The sequence below is a fragment of the Engystomops pustulosus genome, chromosome 2 (assembly GCF_040894005.1).
Source record: "Engystomops pustulosus chromosome 2, aEngPut4.maternal, whole genome shotgun sequence".
NCBI lineage: Eukaryota > Metazoa > Chordata > Amphibia > Anura > Leptodactylidae > Engystomops > Engystomops pustulosus.
In genome coordinates, this window is record NC_092412.1 from 109,747,077 (window position 1) to 109,770,689 (window position 23,613).

Here is a 23,613-nt window from a genome sequence, read left to right on the forward strand (position 1 = left end):
TAAGAAAAAATATTCATATCTGGTATCCCCGTAATCGTATCGACCCATAGAATAAAGATAATAGGATTATTAGTATATACGATGAACACGAAAAAAAAAAAGTTAAAAATCCAGTACAGAATTGATGCTTTTCTACCTCAAAAAAAGTTCCAAAATTTTCAACAATAGGTGATACCAACCCCAAAATGGTAACACTGGAAAAAGCTTCTCATCCCGCAAAAAAATGCCATCCCAAATAACGGAAAAACGAAAATTTTATAGCCTTCAAAAAGGGGCAACGAGAAAACTAAAATCCTGGCAGCTGCAGGGTGCTCCTTCCCTTCTGCGCCTCGCTGTGCCCCCATAACACAAGTAATGTCCACATGTGGGGGGTCGCTGCACTCAGGAGAAATTGTAGAACAAATTTTATGGTGGTTTTTCTCTTTTTTTCTTTTAGAAATGTGTAAATTTTAGGGCTAAATGAACGTATAACCGACAAAATTTGACCATTCTAAATTTCACCGCCATTTTGATTCAATTACTATGAAGATCTCAAGGGGTTAACAATCTTTGTAAATGCTGTTTCTGATAGTTTGAAGGGTGCAGATTTGGAAATGGGTAGATTATATAGGGGTTTTTTATGTTAAATATGTAAAATTTAATTTCAAACAGTATTTATCCCCAAAATAGTCAATTCTGAAAATACAGAAAATCGCTATTCGATTTGTAGGCCGCGTGACGTCAAAATAAATTATCCAAACATTTCAAAAATTATGAAAATGTAAAGTAGACAAATGGGAAATGTTATTCAGCAAGTTATTTAGGTGGTAAATCGATCTGCCTGAAAACGCGGTGATTTTGAATTTCGAAAATGGCAAATTTTTCTAAAAATTCATCATTTTTTTCTTTTTTTTTGTAAATAAACGCAAAACTTATCAGCCAAAATTTACCACTAAAATGAAGTACAACATGTGGGGAAAAACAATCTCAGAATCTCTTTGATAAGTAACAGTGTTCAAAAGTTATAAACATATAAAGAGACGCAGGTCAGAATCCAAAAAATGGGACTGAGCCTTAAGCTGTAAAATGGCTGCGACCTTAAGGGGTTAATCTGCCATATATAATCATTTCTTCAATTAGATGTTATTAAAAAAATAATTTCTCATAAATGTATGTCATATGGTCCTTTAGAAACAAGACTGTGTCCATGGATTCGGCCACCTCTGCTGTAGTGATTTTACAAAGAAACAATAGTTTTTTTGTATATGAAATGTCTGAGGAGTTACTGCATAACACAATAACATATTTGTTGGCCTCTGCTGCCAAAATGTGAGGTGGTCATATCCGAGGAAGCTATCTTGTTTCTAAGGAACAACATGGCACTACATTTATAAGAAATGATCATCACATGGAAACATTTTTTTAATAACATCCAATAGAAGAAATGTTTACATATGGCAAATGAATTAGATTAAAAGTGAATGCCCGGATGGTAATACCCCTTTAAGCAATCCATGCCTGATAGAGGTCAGACTAAAGACCGAAACGTTGCACATATTTTTTAGATTGCTGTCACAGTTCTGGGTCTGTGGACCCTCTGGACCACCGCGGGAGATGATGGTTGTAGCCGACACCCAGGACCAGAGTCTAAGTGGCACCTGGTCTTCACCAGAGCCTGCGGCAAAGCGGGATGTTCTTGCTGCAGTGGTGTGCCACCAGGTCCTTCCACGGGTGGGACTCGGCCCGTGGTGGCAGCCAAGGTAACAGGGAGCAGGAGGAGATGCAGGCCACAGTCCAAGCCTGGGGTTGACAAAAGGAGAACGGCTTGGAATCAGGAGCTGGCACACGACACAGGCAGACAGGAACGGACAGGCCCACGGATGCGTGCTGGTGGCTTGCAGGACACAGGAGCCACCAGGGAACACAGGAGTCACCAGGAGAAGCTGGGAACACATGGAAGTTCCTCAGGGCACAGAAGATAGGGCTTTCACTTACAGGAAACAATGCTGAAGATATGGCGGGGCAGGAAGGGAGATGCCAGATTATAAGGGCTGGGCCGGATTAGCCAGCGCCAATCAGGAGGACGCTGGCCCTTTAAGGCTGGGAGAGCCAGCATGTGCGCCTTAGTGATCAGGTATGTGCACGGCCTAGTTGGAAAGCAGGAGCATTGGAGAGGTGAGTCCGGCCTGGGGGGTTGCTGCGACACACGGAAGGGAACTGGTGCAAACCCGATCCGAACCGAGGATAGCGGGTGGGGCCATGGCAATTGCTATACTGTGTACTTAATAAAAAATTATCTAGATTTTTCTTCAGTAAGGAGTGACAAGTATTAGGATATACTCTATTAGAATGGATTGCTTGTGCACCCAAAGTACCCCATATGCAGTTAAGTGTACTATATCTACATATGCAGTATTATACAGCAGACATCTGCTGTTAACTGCTGTAATCACTAATTAGATAAAGTATATTACTAAGCTGGGAGGCTGTATATTGGATATGGTATATTACTAAGCTGGGAGGCTGTATATGGGATACAGTATATTAGTAAGATGGGAGGGCTGTATATGGGATACAGTATATTTCTAAGCTGGGAGGCTGTATATTGGATACAGTATATTACAAAGCTGGGGGAGCTGCATATGAGATACGGTATATTACTAAGCTGGGGGGGGGCTGTATATGGGATACAGTATATTACTAATCTGGGGGTCTGTATATGGGGTACAGTGTATTACTAAACTGGAAGGCTGTATATTGGATACAGTATATTACTAAGCTGGGAGGCTGTATATTGGATACAGTATATTACTAAGCTGGGAGGCTGTATATAGGATACAGTATATTACTAAGCTGGGAGGCTGTATATGGGATGCAGTATATTTCTAAGCTTGGAGGCTGCACATGGGATTCAGTATATTACTAAGCTGGGAGGCTGTATATGGGATACAGTACATTACTAAGCTGGGGGCTGTATATGGGATACAGTAAATTACTAAGCTGGGAGGCTGTATATGGGATACAGTACATTACTAAGCTGGGGGGCTGTATATGGGATACAGTATATTACTAAGCTGGGGGGCTGTAAATGGGATACAGTACATTGCTAAGCTGGAAAGCTATATATGCGATACAGTACATTACTAAGCTGGGAGGCTGCATATGAGATACGGTATATTACTAAGCTGGGGGGGGCTGTATATGGGATACAGTATATTACTAATCTGGGGGTCTGTATATGGGGTACAGTGTATTACTAAACTGGAAGGCTGTATATTGGATACAGTACATTACTAATCTGGGAGGCTGTATATGGGATACAGCATATTACTTATCTGAGAGGCTGTATATTGGATACAGTATATTACTAAGCTGGGAGGCTGTATATTGGATACAGTATATTACTAAGCTGGGAGGCTGTATATAGGATACAGTATATTACTAAGCTGGGAGGCTGTATATGGGATGCAGTATATTACTAAGCTGGGAGGCTGTACATGGGATACAGTATATTACTAAGCTGGGAGGCTGTATATGGGATACAGTACATTACTAAGCTGGGGGCTGTATATGGGATACAGTACATTACTAAGCTGGGAGGCTGTATATGGGATACAGTACATTACTAAGCTGGGGGGCTGTATATGGGATACAGTATATTACTAAGCTGGGGGGCTGTAAATGGGATACAGTACATTGCTAAGCTGGAAAGCTGTATATGCGATACAGTACATTACTAAGCTGGGAGGCTGTATATGGGATACAGTATATTACTAAGCTGGGGGGCTGTAAATGGGATACAGTACATTGCTAAGCTGGAAAGCTGTATATGGGATACAGTATATTACTAAGCTGGGGGGCTGTATATCTGGGGACAGATTTTATTTAAGCTGGAGGGGATGGGTATATAATTTAATTGGGGGCCAATAATGAGGCCTTTAGATATATGAGAGCAGGGCTTTATAAAAATAAATTATTATATATATGCAGTATATATTCATTAGGGTGTGCTATATATTTACATTGGTCAGGGGAGCACTGTATATAAAACATATGTAACACAATAACAGGGTGGGATATATTAGTTATAGGATATAATAGATTACTTTGAACTAGGTAAACCCAATGTTGGGGGGTCTGTATTAATAAATGAGGGGTGTTGTATATTGATTGGAGTGATGAGCATGGTATTATTCCAGTAGAATATATATATATATATATATATATATATATATATATATATATATATATATATAATGAAGGGATGTTTTATATGTGGGGAAAGTGAGGTCAGTTGTGTCGTGAGGGGTATATATTATTAAGGAGCACAGTGTTGTTATCCAGGAGACTTCATACTGTAAGTGACTGTGGTATTTTTAAGGATGCCGGGTGGAGATGTGCTGCACGGAGCTGAAGATATCTGGCTGTGAATTCAGCAGTGATATGTAATGGATTGGAGAATACCGAATAAAGTCCTACTGATGGAAGAGATTGTCATCTATAAGGTACTAGATGCCACTAATGACTCACAGAACATGTAGTCGGTCACACAGTGTCAGTGAGCCTGTGGGGATGTTAATTGTTAGTAAAGTTTTCAGCATTACTGAACAGGGAGCTGGCATTGGAACAGGAGTAGGGGGTGGTGGTTAGTGCAGCATTTTAATATTCGCCTCAGGCAGCAAATATGCTAGAATCGGCTCTGGGTGTTAGGCTTTAGTATAAACTGTAAAAAGTTTTTTTTTTTTTTTTAAAAAAGACTATTACAATTTTTTTAATGAAATCTAGAAATTCTAAAATCACTCCCCGTTCCCTAGAATGCATATTTAAAAGAAGAAACAAAGTGCTAAATATTTTATGTATCCTCACCTCTCAAAATGTCCAGTCTATCAAAATAAAAAACTAATCCCATACAGTAAATCCTTAATGAAAAGACTGAAGCGTGTTAAAAGGGAGAATAGTACCCAGGATGGTTTAAAAAAAACTTTCAGGGGTATTCCTATCTGGGTATTGGCATTTATTTGAATTCATCTGCCATATACATACATTTCTAAACTTGCTAATGTCAATGTCCATATAAGAATATCTCTTTAAGCTCCTCCTGCCAAAGAATTACAACTCACATTGCTTTGTATGCCAATCAGGGATGCATTTGCCATGAGGTGGGATGAACATGGACCCATGAGGGGGGGCAGCAGATAATTAGTAGTAGAGATGTACAAAATTCTAGCAAGTCCAAACTACTGTAAAATAAATTACATAGGCGTAACTGGCAATGCAATTGATGTGCTGAGCTGTGCAGCATAAACCAATGTTCCTGCACCCCTCCGCATGACATAGGCCTGTGTGACGTCATCATTTCTATTTTTTCTATTTTTAATTATATTCTACTCGTATTTATATATGCTACCTATTTAATAATTAGGGGGGCAGCTGTTGCTGTATACTCTTTCTATATATAAATTAGGGAATGGGCTCTGGCTGTATATGCTACCTATATATTACTTAGGGAGGGGGCTCTGGCTATATATGCTACATATATATTAATTAGGCAGGAGGGCTCTGGCTGTATATGCTACCTATATATAAATTATGGAGAGGGCTCAGGCAGTATATGCTACCTATATATTAATAAGGGAGGAGGGCTCAGGCTGTATATGCTAGCTTTATATAAATTAGGTAGGGGATTCTGGCTGTGTATGCTACCTATACATTAATTAACGTGGAGGGTCTGGCAATATATGCTACCTATATATTAATTAGGGAGGGGGATTTGACTGTATATTAAACATATGTATTAATTAAGGAGGGGTTATGGCTGTGCATGTTATCTATATATTAAATAGAAAGGGGGTCTGGATGTTTATGCTATAAATCAGGGAGGGTCTCTAATACTGTATATATATATATATATATATATATATATATATATTTTATTTTTTTTTTCTTATTGGTTCTGTACATATTTTAATTTATTCGGGGGATTATATTCTGTAAACATGATGATTCATTTGTACATTCAGTTGTGTTAGCGGTATACATTATGACAGTATACTGTAAGTGACTGTGCCATTTTAAGGTGCACAGTATGGGGGATTTGCTGCATGGAGCTGAAGAAGTCATAATGAAATCCTGTTTCTATCAGAGTTGATCATAACCTGTAAGGCACTAGATGCCACTAATGTCTGTGTCACTGACTGACTCCTAGTGTGTGATGTTCTCAATTGTAAGTATTGTTGTCAGCATTTTATCATCAGGTTCTAGATGCTTTTTCTGGATTTGCTTGCAATTTTTGTTGAGCCAAATACAGCAGGGGATCTGCTATCTGTAGGCTGCTTGGGTGGATACACTTCACTTTTAGCCTCAGGCAGCAAAAAGGCCAGAATCGGCCCTGATGCCGCATTATGAAAACATGAAAATATAATACAAATATATATATTGAGGGGACTTGTCGAGGGAACTGTACTCTTAAAGTTGTGAAACAAAGTCTGCAAGAAAAAGGGTAAATTGCATTATGTTTGTCAATTCCATAGCATTTGGAATTCTTTCCAGCTTTCCAGTATATAATATTAAATAAAGCCACTAGGAAGCACAATTTGTCCCACAGATAACAAATCCCTCATCTAGATCGGAAAAATGGAAACAACTTTAAATGACGGGTTAAGCATGTATAAAAAACACAGATAGGTCAGTTAAAATTAGAATTGCTTCTTCCGAGAGGCCACTTCACTGCTATATGCTGAGGCAGGACCTCACACAATAACACCATATGCATATGTATCAGGCTCTATTACCACATGATTATTTCTTTTTATGTAATAATTTAATTAGAATTTTAAAAAGTTATATATTAGAAGTGGATATTTCTTTAATACTCACTAAAACAGAACACGTAACATCAATTGTCCCCTCTGGTGGTGCGGGCATGCTGTGTATTTCCAACGAAAACCAGACTTTGTACGGTGATGATTTTGTACCTAAGAAGAAAACAAACATCATTTCACTATATATATATATATATATACACAAACACACACAAACACATAGGTAGGGAGACAGAAGAAGTTGAAAAGTTGGTTCCATGTCACTGAATGGGCTGTGAGCCTGCACAATACAGGTGGTCCCCTACTTAAGAACACTCGACTTACATACAACCCATAGTTACAAACGGACCTCTGGATTTTGGTAATTTATTGTACTTTAGTCCTAGGCTACAATGATCATCTGTAACAATTATCAAATGTGTCTGTAATGAAGCTTTAGTGTTAATATTGATTCTTATGACAACCAAACATTTTTAAAATCCAATTGTCACAGAGACCAAAAAAGTTCTGGCTGGGATTACAATGATAAAATATACAGATCCACTTACATACAAACTCAACTTAAGAACAAACCTACAGACCCTATCTTGTATGTAACCCGGGGACTGCCTGTAGTTGCACATTCCAATTGATACAGATGCTTATAGCCAATTGATGTAGGTTCAATGTACCTGTTTTTACAGGGATAGCTGATTAGTGCAGGTATGAATACATCCCATCCTCCATGCTTTCATATCAAGCTGAAGGTCAACAATATACACTCACCGGCCACTTTATTAGGTACACCATGCTAGTAACGGGTTGGACCCCCTTTTGCCTTCAGAACTGCCTCAATTCTTTGTGGCATAGATTCAACAAGGTGCTGGAAGCATTCCTCAGAGATTTTGGTCCATATTGACATGATGGCATCACACAGTTGCCGCAGATTTGTCGGCTGCACATAAATGATGCAAATCTCCCGTTCCACCACATCCCAAAGATGCTCTATTGGATTGAGATCTGGTGACTGTGGAGGCCATTTGAGTACAGTGAACTCATTGTCATGTTCAAGAAACCAGTCTGAGATGATTCCAGCTTTATGACATGGCGCATTATCCTGCTGAAAGTAGCCATCAGATGTTGGGTACATTGCGGTCATAAAGGGATGGACATGGTCAGCAACAAGGCTGTGGCGTTGCAACGATGCTCAATTGGTACCAAGGGGCCCAAAGAGTGCCAAGAAAATGTTCCCCACACCATGACACCACCACCACCAGCCTGAACCATTGATAAAAGGCAGGATGGATCCATGCTTTCATGTTGTTGATGCCAAATTCTGACCCTACCATCCGAATGTCGCAGCAGAAATCGAGACTCATCAGACCAGGCTACATTTTTCCAATCTTCTACTGTCCAATTTCGATGAGCTTGTGCAAATTGTAGCCTCAGTTTCCTGTTCTTAGCTGAAAGGAGTGGCACCCGGTGTGGTCTTCTGCTGCTGTAGCCCATCTGCCTCAAAGTTCGACATACTGTGCATTCAGAGATGCTCTTTTGCCTACCTTGGTTGTAACGGGTGGCGATTTGAGTCACTGTTGCCTTTCTATCAGCTCGAACCAGTCTGTCCATTTTCCTCTGACCTCTGGCATCAACAAGGCATTTCCGCCCACAGAACTGCCGCTCACTGGATGTTTTTTCTTTTTTGGACCATTCTCTGTAAACCCTAGAGATGGTTGTGCGTGAAAATCCCAGTAGATCAGCAGTTTCTGAAATACTCAGACCAGCCCTTCTGGCACCAACAACCATGCCACGTTCAAAGGCACTCACCTTTCTTCCCCATACTGTTTCTCGGGTTGAACTTCAGGAGATTGTCTTGACCATGTCTACATGCCTAAATGCACTGAGTTGCCGCCATGTGATTGGCTGATTAGAAATTAAGTGTTAACGAGCAGTTGGACAGGTGTACTTAATAAAGTTGCCGGGTGTTGATGAGGACAGGGCTGGAGATAAATCTGTCATGATTAAGTAAGAATCACACCACTGGACACTTTAAAGGGAGGCTGGTGCTTAGCATCATTGTTTCTCTTCTGTTAACCATGGATATCTCTTAAGAAGCACGTGCAGCTAATATTGCACTGCACAAAACTGGCCTAACAGGGAAGAGTATCGCAGCTAGAAAGATTGCACCTCAGTCAACAATCTATCGCATCATCAAAACTTGACTGTACCATGACTGTAAAAAGAGTTTTTCTTCTTATTTTAATCCACACCAAAAACAACAGCAGAGAGCAGAAAAATCCAGATAGACTCACTTTTTGACACGTTTCCAGTCAAAATCGACCCCCAAGTCATAAATACATAAATAGTGAGTATACAGCTGAAGGTATTTGAGGAAAAACCCAAAAAGCTCCACTCAACACTATTTCACATTCATGTTGTATACAGTAGATATAAAACATTTGCAAAAAAAAAAGCAATTTTTAAAATAAAACACTGTGATTTAAATAGTTCAAGATCAAGTCATTACATAAATTTAATCATTTTGGAAGGATGCAATCGATTAACAAAATCCAATACTCCTCCCTATTGAGGAGGAGCCATCTTAGATCTCTTTCATTTCAAATTGAATCTCATGTAGGTTAAATCTCCTGCACAAACATAATGAAAATATTTTGATACATTGGAAATATAAACATTGTTATTGGTCGGGTCAGACCCTCCAATATGTTCTCTAATCCTGTCCTTTAATCATCTCCTGGTGTATCCCACATACAAAAGCTCACAAGCCAATCCTTCAGTTCCGTTTCCTTCTGACCTAGTGTTGTAATTTATAAAACTTTCCAGATTAACATTTTTGTTATCTATTTTGGACGGAACAAATCTTGTTTGATGCAATAGTTTGCACCACAACAAAAAAACTCTTTACTATCTAACCAAGTTCATCCACAAGATATTGGTCGAAATTGTTTATGGGTAGCTTAGAGATAAAAGGGGATCTAATGTTGTTCCAAACATCATCTTCATAAAATAAGGGAAGATATTTTTATATCATCTCCCTTACTTTATGGTATTTCATGCTGTAGGTGGTAACATAAATTTTTAGGGTTATGTTTACATTTTTGAACAAAGAGCAAATCATTACTTTTCCTGTTACTGATTATAGTTCTAGCTCTTTTTAAACTCGACTGTGAGTACTCAGGGAGTTTCCCCATTTGACTTACCCACTTTATCAGCATGCAGCCCTCAACAACATGGCGCTGGATCACCAGATGTAATTCATGCAGTGAGACCAGTATCTGAACAGCTGCTCAAAACATTATTGGGGGACCCGCACTCTTCCATTCAAAAGGAGATTCAAGGAGCGCTACATACGTTCCGTACTGAGTGTATGATGTTAGGAGAAAGAACTGCACATGTTGAAACCAGGATGGCGGAATTTACAGCAGCCCATAATGATCTAGTAGACGCTTACAACAACCTATAGGAAGAAGTGAGGGAATTGCGTTGTAGCTGGCGGACATGGAGAACTGTTCACACAGAAATAATGTGCGGTTTATGAGGATCCCCAAAACAGTGAAACCAGAGCAACTGGAAGAGTTTCTTACTGATTTTTTTGTTGCATTATTACCAGATACTCCTCAAGCAGATCTACTGATAGATAGGGTGCATAGACTACCCAAAGAGCGGTACAGAGTAAAATCCCATATTTGATAAATAGTGCTAATGAGAAGGTGTTTGACCCTTAAGGTATAGCTGACGAAATGGCAAATTTTTATGCCACATTATATAATCTTAAAGAAGACGTCCATACTGTACAACCTGAAGAGGAGGAGATAAATAATTTTAACACGTTAATAAGTTTAACACCAGAACAGTCTGACCAATTGGCAGTGCCCATCACACAGCAAGAAATATCCCTAGCTGTTAAATTGCTTAAGCGAAATAAGTCTCCGGAGCCTGATGGACTGTCAAACGAATACTTTAAGGTATTTTCGGACATATTGACTCCACACCTGGAGGTCATATTTAATGCTATTCAACACACAGGGTATATTCCTCCAGAAATGTTAAAAGCCAAAATTGTCACACTCCCGAAACCAAGTAAGAAACCGGATAGGCCCGGAAACTTTTGCCCTATATCATTATCAAACTCAGATTTAAAACTATACTCCAAATTTTTAGTTATTCATTTAGTTATTTATTCCTATCTGGTCTAATACATCATGATCAGGTTGGATTTGTAAAAGGTAGATTATCTTCAGATGGCACTAGAAGATTCATTAACATTATAGATTATGTGGGACAGCGTCGAAAGCCTTCTCTGCTTCTCTTATTGGAGGTGGAGAAGGCGTTCAACAGGATTCATTGGGGATACCTAAGAAGAGTATTACATAATTTTGGTTTTAGGGAAGAGGCACTTGCATGCTTTATAGCATTATATACATCTCCATCTGCCTCAGTGGGGTCTGGGGAATGCGTTTCTAAGATGTTTTCGATTACTAATGGAACCCGACAGGGGTGTCCATTATCCCCACTTATTTTTACATTAGTAATGGATCCTTTGGCTCAAGCTACCTGGACCGTATACCTTCCCAGTGTAAAGGGAGGTTTAGGATTACCTCATTTGATAAGCTATTACAACACAGCTATTTTAGAGCAAGCGTGTCAAAAATGGGATTAACCAACAAACATTGTATTCAGATTGAAAATGAGGCATTTGCGCAATCTCTGTTGAAAGCTAGGTTATGGGCTTCAGTATTCAACAAGGGAAGGGACCCCTGTTGTACACTTCTAAAGCTAGTCTAAAAGTTTGGAATGTGTACTCTATGGATTTCCTTTTGATACATTTACATATTATAGATATGCCGGTATTGGTGGGAATAGATCTTATAGAGATACCATTGGGAGACAGAACTATAGTATTTCATGTGACCACTACGGAACTTAATTTAATTGCATTGGAAGACTATAAAAGTATTCGCTTTTGCCGAGATGACTAATAAAGTAAATGTTAATTGTTTGATGGAACAAGCAGTAGCTAGGGATGAAGGCACACAAGATAAGTTTAACAGGAAGTGGGAAAAATGGATAGGTTCAATATACTACCAGGTGTCACCAAGTTTTGATTACAATGAGTAGATATTACCATATAATATAATATATTGGAGAGGAAGAAGATATATCTATAATTATAAGGTGGTGTCAGAGATGTGAACACAAAAAAATGTGTATTCTACGGAGAAATGCGATGTATTCCTTTTGCTGTCCTATATACTGGTTATGTTGTAAAAGTTTTTCATTTGATATGTTCTATGATATCGACTGTGATAGGAGAAAACATAATTGTATGTTATAGAAACAGTTGTTTCTTATATTTCTATATGGTAAAAGATAGTCAAAATGCAAAATGTATATCGAGTGAGAATGTACAACATGATATAAATGTATGACTTGTACTTATATATTTGGACTCAAATAAAAATAATGTTAAAAAAAGAAAAAGAGTTTTCATTTAGATATTTAATAAAGTCTGGAAAGGCTGCCTCCTCAGTTGACCACACTATAAGCATGTCGTCCATATAGCGACCATACAGTGCAGTGAGTTTTCCTGGGCCACTGAACCAACAAAACCACAATGAATAATGTCTATGTTGATATACCGCACATGTGAGTTGAAGATAACACTAATTAGCCTGGGAATTTCACCACTGTAATTTCCTATTATTTAATGTGTAACTAAACTTTTTGACACAATTAGAAAAATCCATAGAGCAGATGATAATAGTAAACTTTATAATAAACTTTATTAAAGGAATTAATGTGCACCCCTTTATGCTCCTTTGTGTAAAACATCTTTCTGTCCTGTACACTATTGACAGCTGACAGATAAAAGGAATTCGATAAAGATTCTAATGACTTAATTCTTTACAGACAGTCCCTGGATAGTACAATCTTCTTTGAGAGATGAATTATTAAAGGGAATATTCTCTAGGTATGGAAAGAGTTAAATATCCTATCCTTATCTGTCTGAAGTGGACAAGATCAGATTGTTGTTCACTACAGGAGAAAGCAGCAAAATAAGAAGCTTTTTTTCTTAATTAACAATATTAAAAATATAACAATCATCACCTGATTTATTAATTTCTGAAATAACTTTCTTTAAAGGTTTAGTTATACTCTGAGTAAATCCAGTCAATAGACACTTTATTCTAAAGTTTGCAACAGCTGTTTTTTTTACATATTATATTACCTTTACTGGATTATGGTTCTGTTTAATTTTTATTATATAGATTTCATACTAAAATATTTATTAACTTTTCAACCAACTTTAAAATTTGTATGATTTACATCAAACAAACAACAAGACTGAAGCTTACTGGGGTATCAGATTACATTTAAGCTTAATTGAGGAGGAAGGGAGCAGTAATTTACAGGAACAAAAACACCAACCAGCTTCTGCAAGGACAGACAAGGCTACAGAAATTAAATCTACTGGAATATGAACCAGCCACCAACCCACCTGAGCCTTTTAGCTAAAAAACAAGAAAAAAGATAAAAACTTGTTTTCTATAATGGTACAACAACAGATTCAAGAAAAAAATGTTAAATAAGAAAGCTAAAAGATTTTTAAGTTACAAATTAAGTTCTCATTTTATCCAAATAGCTGTGCTTGACAGCTGGCAGTGACCATATGCAATGTGCCATCTAAATTTAATAGTCTAGAAAGTGAAAGGCTAAAGAAATATCCAATACATAACACCCCTAAAATCTAAACTTGACTCTGCATATATATATTGCCGACAAGGTCAATAAAACCATATGGTTTCCTTTGGCTGCAGAATGATAGATTTGTTCTATATTTTATATTTTATGTATTGCCTTTCATTAATTATAAGTAATGTCCCCAAGTTGCTCTAAACCAGGGGTCAGGAACCTTTTTGGCTGAGAGAGCCATGAACGCCACATATTTTAAAATATTATTCCGTAAGAGCCGTACAATATGCCCATGCCCCCAAGTAGATAGGTAGTCCCAATGTCACGGGTGCCCCTGCGATCTACATCTCGGACCCAGACACACCCATGCCCCTCTCTGTGGCAGCGCCCCTTTCTGAGCTCACTCACCTCATGTTCCCACTCCCGTCCTGGCTGGCACTCGTTTGTTTTAAGGGCCAGCGCACCGCTGATTGGAGCTACGCTCTTCCCGGGTTCCTATAAAGACCGGCGGCTCCCAGCATTCCCCGCCAGATCTTAGTGCTTCATGCCTATGAGGAAGCTTTCCACAGTGTTTCCTTCCCAAGTGTTGACCTCCTGTTGTTACCCCGCACCTGTTCCTGATTCTGCTCCTTCGCTGCCAGCCCTGACTTCTTGATCCATCCCCGACCTTGCATCACTGCCTCCTGCCTTGACCGTCTGCCTGTTCCTGACCAAGAGACTGCCTAGTGATCCTGCACCTCGACCTTGGCTGCCACGCCTGTGGAATGACCTGGTGGTACCACGCTGCAGCAAGACCATCCTGCTTTGCGACGGGCTGTGGTGAAGACCAGGTGCCACTTACATTCCGGTCCCAGGTGTCTGCTTACATCATCGTCCGCTGTGGTCCTGGGGGTTCACTATTCCAAATCCTAACACCCACCACATGCCTCCCAGTACATAGGTAGCCACAGCACATGCCTCCCAGTAGATGGTTAGCCACATTGATCAGTCTAAGGCCCTTCCACACTTCAGAGTGTAATGCAAGTTCTGCGCGTCAAAAGCACGCGAGTGAAAAACGCATGTGTAGAAGGGGCCTAAGAGACACACAGCAGCCATCACTGTTTATTAAAGACCTGTCTGAGAGCCAGATGCAGCCAACAAAAGAGCCATATCTGGCTCCCGAGCCGTAGGTTCCCTACCCCTGCTCTAAACAAACTAACAAAGGAAATAATTGCATTTAATAGTCAATGGTCCAGTGAATTCATGTACTCCCTGACCGGTTTTGTCCATGCGGTAGAAAGTCAGTGGAGAGCTTTGTAATCACATCTTTGCATATAATTTTATAGATTTCTCATTGAAAAAGTTCTTCCCTCCTGAGTAACTGCTGTAGTAATCAAACAGAAGCCAGATACAGCAATGAATAAGCTGAGGAGTGGGGCTGTGCTTTCTTTCACACACCAATGCTTCAAATCTTTTGCTTGTGCTGTTGCTACTAAGAGTCCTATGGCTACTTACAATACACACAGAGGTATTGTTCAACTGCTCTCTAGGACACATGCAAACATGGTGTAGACAATTTATGCATTTGTTCTTAATAAGCAAAAAGTAGATAACTTCTTCCAGTTACCTATGGTAATAGCTCACGGTAAAGAAAAGATCCAGCATGTTGAAATAACAGTTGCCCAGTAGTGGGCCTTTCACTACCTCTATCAACTCCAACTCTGTGCCTCCTTTAAAAGGTGACAATCCCTTATATCAAGTAACTATTTTATGCAAAGTTAATTGAAAATATAACTAGAGAACACACATATGGAATCCAAATAAAAACTGTAACTTCAATAGCCACAGTGAATTGATTTGAACCTTGGTATTTAAAGCTAACAAGAACAAAGTGCTTAAATAATCCAGTATATAGTAGTTACTGGCGTCCTGAACTTTTGAACTTAATATCATGAAAGCAAATGTACTACTATAGCTATGAAGATTTAGGTGTTAGAAATTAAAGAAGAAAATAGTTTAATAATGCATAACCCTTAAACACAACACAAGCAGCCGTAGGCAGCTCGTAATGAATTACTAAAGGCAGTAAGCATGTTAAGGCAATTGTTGTGAAAGTAACAGTTCTCTACTGATATGTGGTAATAAGAAAGGCTTGAATAAGCAATGTTACTTATTTACAATCTCAATGGAACAAAAAGGCCAAAGTAGCTGTAAATGTAGATTCATAGAAGAAAGAAAATGATTGGAAGGGTAATTATTTAATAATGTTATATATTACAGCTATTCTCACAAGCAGTTCCTGAGAACAAAATTTCTCGGCTAAACTATTAAATCACATCTCCATGACATTGTTTATTGGCCAAGTTACATGATTAAACAGCTAATAACAACCCTTCCGCACATCAGACAATATATAAAATGTAGAAACTGAAAAGTGTGCCTTACAAAGAAGAGCAATTAAGCCAAAAGAGAACTCCAATAAATGTCAAACAAATTATATCCATGTATTATAGCTATGCTTAATGGATCTGTAATTGTATTCCCAACATCCTCTGAAATATTGACACTGAAATCAAAGGTCAAACGTCTTACTCCAGTCATAAGAATGAATGCTGCTTAATATATGGGTAAAGTAACTCATCAGGAAATTGGTAATTATTTGTTCAAAGAAAAGGTGTAAAAATGCTAATCTTACCAATAAAACACTTTGTCGCTTCACAATAATCAAACACAGCGTTCTCACCTACTGGTCATTAAAATAATGAAAAATCATGGTACTTGTAGATGTATGTGAACTATTTCTAAACCAAATAAGAATCACATTTTCTGATGCCACAGAATAAACATACAAGTGTATATATAGATGATGTCTACATCATTTACTTCATCATTTTTATGTGGGTAGCACACGACCACATTCACTACAATACAATACAATGGCAATACAGCCATCCATTTACATGACCGTATTGCAAACTGTACTGTACCGTTCCATGAGCGGGATGTAAGAAAATATAGAGCATGTCCTTTTTTCTCCAGTATTTCCGTTCTGTACGCCCCATAGAAGTCTATGGGAATGTTTCAAATATAATATGTGTATGTACATGTGGCATCCAGGGATTTTGGGGTCAAACCACCACCTATTTTATATGTATATGGTCACGTACACATACAGTACAATCAAAAACCAGCATTTATATACGGCCAATTATGGCACTGAAATTCATGACTGAAAAAAGCATACGTTTGTGGGAAAGGGGCCTTAGACTGGCATTTTGTAAACTGGTCTTAGTCCAGAATATGTCGGAGTTAAGTGTGCCAAATTTGTGAAGAGGATCCAAAATAGACCATCTTCCGTTGTTTTTAAAGTTAAAATATTCAAGTTAAAAATTCAAATTCCATGTATATTAGCCATAAGTAATGGAACAGACTGTAGAAACCAGATTAAGACTAGTGACCTAAGTTACAATAGGGCCCAGAAACTCTATACAGCTCTGAACTACAGCTACAACTACAGCTGGATACTGGCTCAGAAACAAGTTCAGTTTCAGACTGGGGTTCACGCTACTGGCTCAGGCTGGATATTGGCTTAGATACAAGTACCAGTTCAGACTGGGGTTCAGGGTACAAGCTCAAGTTGGATATGGGCTCAAGTAAAAGTTCAGGGTTTCAGGTCCAACAAAACAGAAACAGACAGTAGTACTATAGGTCACAGGCATCATTCAAACCACAGCTGAGACCAACATTGAGCTCCAAATTTCCCGAAATCGGATACTGCATGGCATACTGCAAGACAGCCCTTGAAGTGGCTGACAAACTCTAAATTCAGCATCCATTCAGAGGATTCTGAAGGTTGTAGTGAGAACTGAACTGATAGGGCAGGGCACTGTATGTGTGGGATTCCTCTTGCTTAAAGGGGTATTCTCGTCTGGGCACTCACGTTTAGTTTTGTTACATCTTACATATATAAATATTTATTCAAATAGACGTTATTAAAAAAAATGTACCTGTGTGAAGATAATTTCTCATAAATGTAGTCATATGGTCCCTTAGAAACAAGACTTTGCCCTTGGATACGGCCACCTCTGCTGGGGTGATTGCAAAAGAAACAAAAGTTTTTTTTGTATATGAAATGTCTGGGAGTTACTGCATGTCCTACAGCCGTCCTGTGGTAATGAACGCTGAATCCAGGAGGTCAGACAAGACTCAACTGGCCACCGCTGCCAAAATGTGAGGTGGTCGTATCCGAGGAAGTTATCTCATTTCTGAGATACAACATGGCTACATTTATGAGAAATTAACTTTACACAGGAACATTTTCTTTTTATTAACATCCAATTGAAGAAATGTTTACATATGGCAAATGAATTAAATTAAATGTGAATGCCCAGATAAGAATACCCCTTTAAGGTCAAAACTGGGATAAAATATTCAGAGTAGTACTATGCATAATGTGCTGATATATGTGCATTATTGTTCTGCACTCGTAAGACATTTGTCGGTGGGTGGTTCACCTTTCTCATGTGTGTCTGCTGTTTGCACTTTATGTGTGTACAACATGCTTAGGATAGCTCAGTCATCAATATCTGATCAGACTCCATGCAGCCTTGATTAGTTACAACTGGAACCAAACAGCACCTTATAGTGAATAGAGATCAACAAACATTGTGCAATTGTAGTTCACTCAAGAACATGAGACTGAACTTACTGTATAATTACTGGCTGCTACACAGTATACAAAGCTATGAAACTCCAATAAATCAGATTATGGTTAGGTTTTTCCAGTCATTGATTACTCTTTTTCAATCATTTCCTGCTGCGCACAAGGTGGTGCGCTCATTCCACACCTCAATGTATTCTTACTCAGGGTGTTCATTACATTCATGTTACATTTTCTTTCCGAGACCATAATACATTAATTGTTTCAAAATAAATAAAAGCAATTAAAACAAAGTTTTAAGAGGTCCATTGGCAGAATTGTTCCCTAGAGTATATTTGTGTCTCTATGTGTTTCCCTTGAGTGTATTTTTAAATGCACAAAAGCATCTTATAGTATTGATTTTAGGTCACATTTTGATAAGGTGACAGGCATGAATGTTCACAAAAACCCCAACAAACTGCAACAAACTGAAAAGAAACATTCAAGCCAAATTTTGTATAACATGGGTCACTTTTACCATAAGGTGAATGATCATCTGCAGATGTCTTACAGTCTAACCTTCTGCCCTTATGAAAGTGATTTCCTCTGCCTAAAACAACCCAATTCTAGGAGCCAAACTCTGACAAAGACATGTCCTTTATATTTGTTATCTTCCACCAGAGAAATAATATTATATCAAATGACACGATTCCGAATAGCGATGCATTAGACATTATGACATACTGAATGCAGTTACCATTCATGGCTAAATTTGAGTCTGTTAAGATAACTGCAGGCAAAACACTAAAGAGCATCTGTGCTGCAGGTTAACGGATAATTAAGGGAAAGTAAAGATAGAGAAGTAATTAGAGAACAAAATCTAATCTGTCTAGCAGCTTGGAGCAGGCATTTCATTTAGATGGGATTGCCCCCTAGAACTTTCAAATCCCAAAGTATTTTTTAAAGGGAATTTAGTTTGTTATGCACATTTATTAAAGATGAGAAAATATTGGCATAAATATATGTGTCATTAGAGGCACTTCTGATGTCAAGGAAACATAACTACAGGTATTATATTGCTCATGCATACCCCAGTATGTACAATGTCTGTAAATAGACAGCATACAATTTCCTCCTCACTGCTTTTGCTGTAGACACTAAGCTGAGAACATCTTATGTGAGACAGCATACTAAAAGCTAAGGGCTGATGTGTTCAGGCAAGCGGATTGCCATCACAAAGAAGTGTCACATCCTAAAACAGAGATGTTAAAAGGCAAATCAAGTGTTTTTTCCACTCAAACAAACTATTTCATGTCCGTGACCCAAACAATGCAAAGCTGCAACATATCAATTTCACACATTGCAAGTGTTAGAAAATCTCCAGCAAATAGTTATAAGACTGCACTCAACATATCTCTGTACAAATCGTGCTGGGAATTGGACTTGTTTGTTGAATATATTTGGTTTGCTTAAAAGGGGTTATGCAAAAATTAATATGGAAATACAACAAAAAGATATTTTTGACTAATTATGAACATAATTTGCTGCTCCTTCCATTCTGCTTGCTGTATGACTTAGTTGTCATTCATCACATCAACAGTGGAAAGCGTGCCAATGATTGTGTGTACCGATAGGTCTGGAGATCAAGGACCAATGTGTCAAATGTAGAAGAGAGAAAGACAGCAATCTCAAAATTTTTTAGTGTTAAAAATTTGAAAATCTTCTTAATTTAAGTGCATTATAAGATGTAGGTGTATTTGAGGAACAAAGCCCCAGTGACCTACAAATTTTAGCCCTCACACCTTACTCATGGTTTGACCCCACACATGCTAACTGCTTAAATAAGTGAATGCAAATTATATTCAAATAGAGATAAACTCATACAGAAAATACATTAATAGAAACTGGAAAAAGACACGTTATATACAATGAAGTACAAATGGTAAAGACAGACAGTGTTTCTAAACGAAGACAGCTCCTGATGAGGTTAATAGCACAAACCTTTATGCTCACTGTAGTTAATAACAATGGGTGCGATCTTGTTTCGTGTTTAGCCTGTATGGCTGCATGGTTTCACAAAGTTAAAATCCATTTGGCCTCATAGCTCAATTTTTTTTATTACGATACCTTCCACGTATTGGATAGATTTGTAAGTCTGATTTGTTTCTAAACCTGAACATGAAAAACCAAGGGGCACATGTATATTTTTCTTATCTTTTTCAACAACTTTTTAGAAACGTATGTGGCATTTTCCCTTCAAACTTTACCATGGGCAGGTTTTCTGTAGTGTTTCTGAATTATCGTCCAATTCCAGTTGGATACAGCAACGTTTTTTTTTAAAAAGTCACACAGTTTGGCACAAAATAATAACTGCCTTTTCTAGCAAATAGTTCAGAGCTGTTTGCGACTTTTTTGGGACTATTTTCGACTTTTGTTAAAAAAAAACACAAACTCACAAGAATCTTAACAAATATGTATTACAATGCAAGGAAACTTGATGACAAATCTAACCAGCAGAAGAAAAAACGCTGGAACACAAACGCGAAGTTAAGATACAGGTGCCCCCATGTGTATTGGCAGGATGACATTCTCTAAAGTGACAAGAATAGTCAGAAAAATATATTGCTATCAGACAGGTGCTTCCAAATAGCTCAACTAATAACCATCTATTGCTCCTAAATGGCTCAACTAATAACCAATACACAAACAATGGACTTTACTTTATGTGTGTCCTTACCTGAGGTACTGTATATTGTAATATGCTGTCAATAACTGGGGGTAATTTATCAATAATGGTGCAGAGTAAGGGAGCACAGAGTTATACTACACAGTCTTAGGCTACATGCACACTGCCACGTACCGTGTGCATGTGTGCTGCACCGTACCGCTCCCATATGGTGCCGTGAGCCCATAAAAGTGTATGGGGGACATATATCGGCCATATATATATATATATATACGTCCCCCATACATGTGTGTGAATGTAGTCTAATACTACATCATATCTACCACTATGACTGATGCTGTATGTAGTATGATGTCTCATGCTTGTGTAGCATAACATTGTCCAGTTGTGCTTTGCAATCTATTAGTTAGTCTAGCTTACAATAGAAATCTGCATAATCTTTAGCGAATCCTTTTTTTTTATGTGAACTAGTCAGAAAGTGCCTAAAACAGTCTAATACTCTTATGTGGTGCAAGGCATTTCAGACAGTATTTTGCCGCAAATTACACCAGAATTGTCTTACGGACACTTTAATAAATCTACCCCTATGTTTAGATGGTCTTTGACATTATTTTTTATGTTTATGCAGTTGTAATTTATCTGTGTGTGTATATATATATATATATATATATATATATATATATATATATATATATATATATATATATTATGAAGTTCTCAAGGCACTTTTGAAGACACATCAAGTAAAGTCATGCTTTTTCTCCCTTGTGTTTGAAGAAGTTATTTTCTTCTTTTTGATGATAATACTGACAATGCTAAGATCTAATATCTTGTTGAATATTTAAACGATTTTATTAAAACATGATATCAATAAAATAAAACAGTAAAATCAGTAAATCAGTAAAAGCTGCAATGACGTCACTTTATAGGGTAACCACAATAACATAAAATAAATAGCACAGAAAAAGAAAGTCTAAAGACTAGTTTATTATTTCAGCACTTTTGAACAATGAATATTCTTACTTGATGTTCAAATGTTTAGCTGACATCCAGGAACCATTAAGAGACTGGAGCATTACAGAAATTCACATATTGACAGATCCTTATTCCCAGTGCAATACATACCTGCTATCCCTGCATTAGCAGACTGAATTCCATCTATTTGAACAGCTTCAGTAGCATCTGCAGAAACTGGTGGGCTGCCACATGTATATTGCTCTTCTTCATCTTCCGCAACAAATGAGATTATACCTAATAACAAGTGGATACCAGATGCTGTATTAATAGATATATTTATGTTTAGCGAGAAACTTCACACTTCTGCACAAATTTAACTTTTATGAAGGTTGTAATCTAATAGAACAAGAATAAATACATTTTCAGATATATAGATAGATAGTAGTATAAAGCCAAAGCCTATCAAGGACAAACGAAAAGAAAATACATCCACTAAAGGGGAGAATTTGTGTCACGTGAACTGCAATGTTATTTGTAATGTTTAGAAAAATATATATATTTTAAGGAATTAAAGCACCTTTCAGTGTAGCAGGGCAAAGTCCGGTGCAATAGGATGACAAAGCATTTTACTCCACTGCTACCATCAATAACATTCAGTATTTTCCTGTACAGCATTTTAATGTGGGTACTGACATTGAGTGTAGGAAAAGCTACAATTGATGTCCACTATTCTGGTGAGTGGGTAGTTTAGCTGTGTTCACCCACAAAACCCGGCCCCTGGCGGGTGAATGAGTGCCACAGTGTACTCTACGTTTTAAACAATTAGTTGCAAATTTGATGTCAATATATGTGTGCAAAATACAATGGTATTCAATTCTAATTGTTCATAAATAGTATCCAGTGAATTATATAAGTTCATTATAATAAGCAGAAGCATCTGGGCTGCCAGTGTCCTTTACCTACCCATCAGTTTTTTTCTGGCCATTGATGCTATATACCCCTAACTACTTGTAAGAGTTTACTGGCATATAAAATATGCAAATACATTTTCCAGGATGGGACAAGTAAAACCACACCTCTTTTGATACCTTGTATGGCAGCCCCCTTAACATCAAGCATGACTTTCAGGAAACCTACCAATGTGGAATTAAAGCCACACCACTATATCTAGGAAGAGCAAAGGAGGAATGATTTTCCTGTCCAATAAAGAAAACTTATTTACATATTACCCAGAACCCCTTAATGGTACAGCAATGGTTGCAAGGCTCCACATGCCTGCAAGGCGTCCTTAATTGGAAAAATCTCTGTAATGAGAAATTTTACTCCTGATCCTGGTATATTAAGGAATTCTAAAACATGTCTACTATCTACCACTCATGTAGAATGTTGGCACTATTTTAGGCAGCTTCTTCAACAGAAAGCTACCTGAACAAAGGTTTCTAAGTTGCTATTGTTCTGCAAGTGTTTATACTCTGTCTTTTTGAATGTTTTTTACCTGTTTTGTAGAACTCAGACTTGTTTTTACATCCGAATATGTGCCAAATATCCAGACTTATAGCTTGTTTAACAGGCTAAGGCTACATGTACACGAACATATGCAGGCCAATCCGCACCCGGGCAGGCATGAAAAGGAGGAGGGGTGACCCCCTCTCTGTAGCAATGCATTTGGTATGGGCAGTAACATGGGGACCTGTCCTATCTTTTTTCCGTATATGGAGCATTACGGTGCCGCACATGCGGCCATTGCCATCTATGGGGGACGTATGTCGTATAACATATGTCCCCCATACATTAGTGTGAATGCAGCCTAAGCAATAGCTTCCTTTCCTGACCTTGGATTGTACTGTGACCACATACCTTCC

At 38.1% G+C, this 23,613-nt stretch overlaps 1 protein-coding gene across 5 annotated transcripts in view; it reads right to left on the bottom strand.

Moving 5' to 3' along the window:
* CFAP47 (cilia and flagella associated protein 47) overlaps nucleotides 1-23,613 on the bottom strand; it is a 381,927-nt gene that overhangs the window by 135,331 nt on the left and 222,983 nt on the right. For all 5 annotated transcript variants that reach the window (XM_072135929.1, XM_072135930.1, XM_072135931.1 and 2 more), the window contains exons 51-52: nucleotides 21,920-22,045; nucleotides 6,856-6,953 (exon numbers count right to left, since the gene is read on the bottom strand). In XM_072135929.1, coding sequence (XP_071992030.1) covers nucleotides 6,856-6,953; nucleotides 21,920-22,045 — 224 coding nt within the window. The remainder of the gene's footprint in view (nucleotides 1-6,855; nucleotides 6,954-21,919; nucleotides 22,046-23,613) is intronic.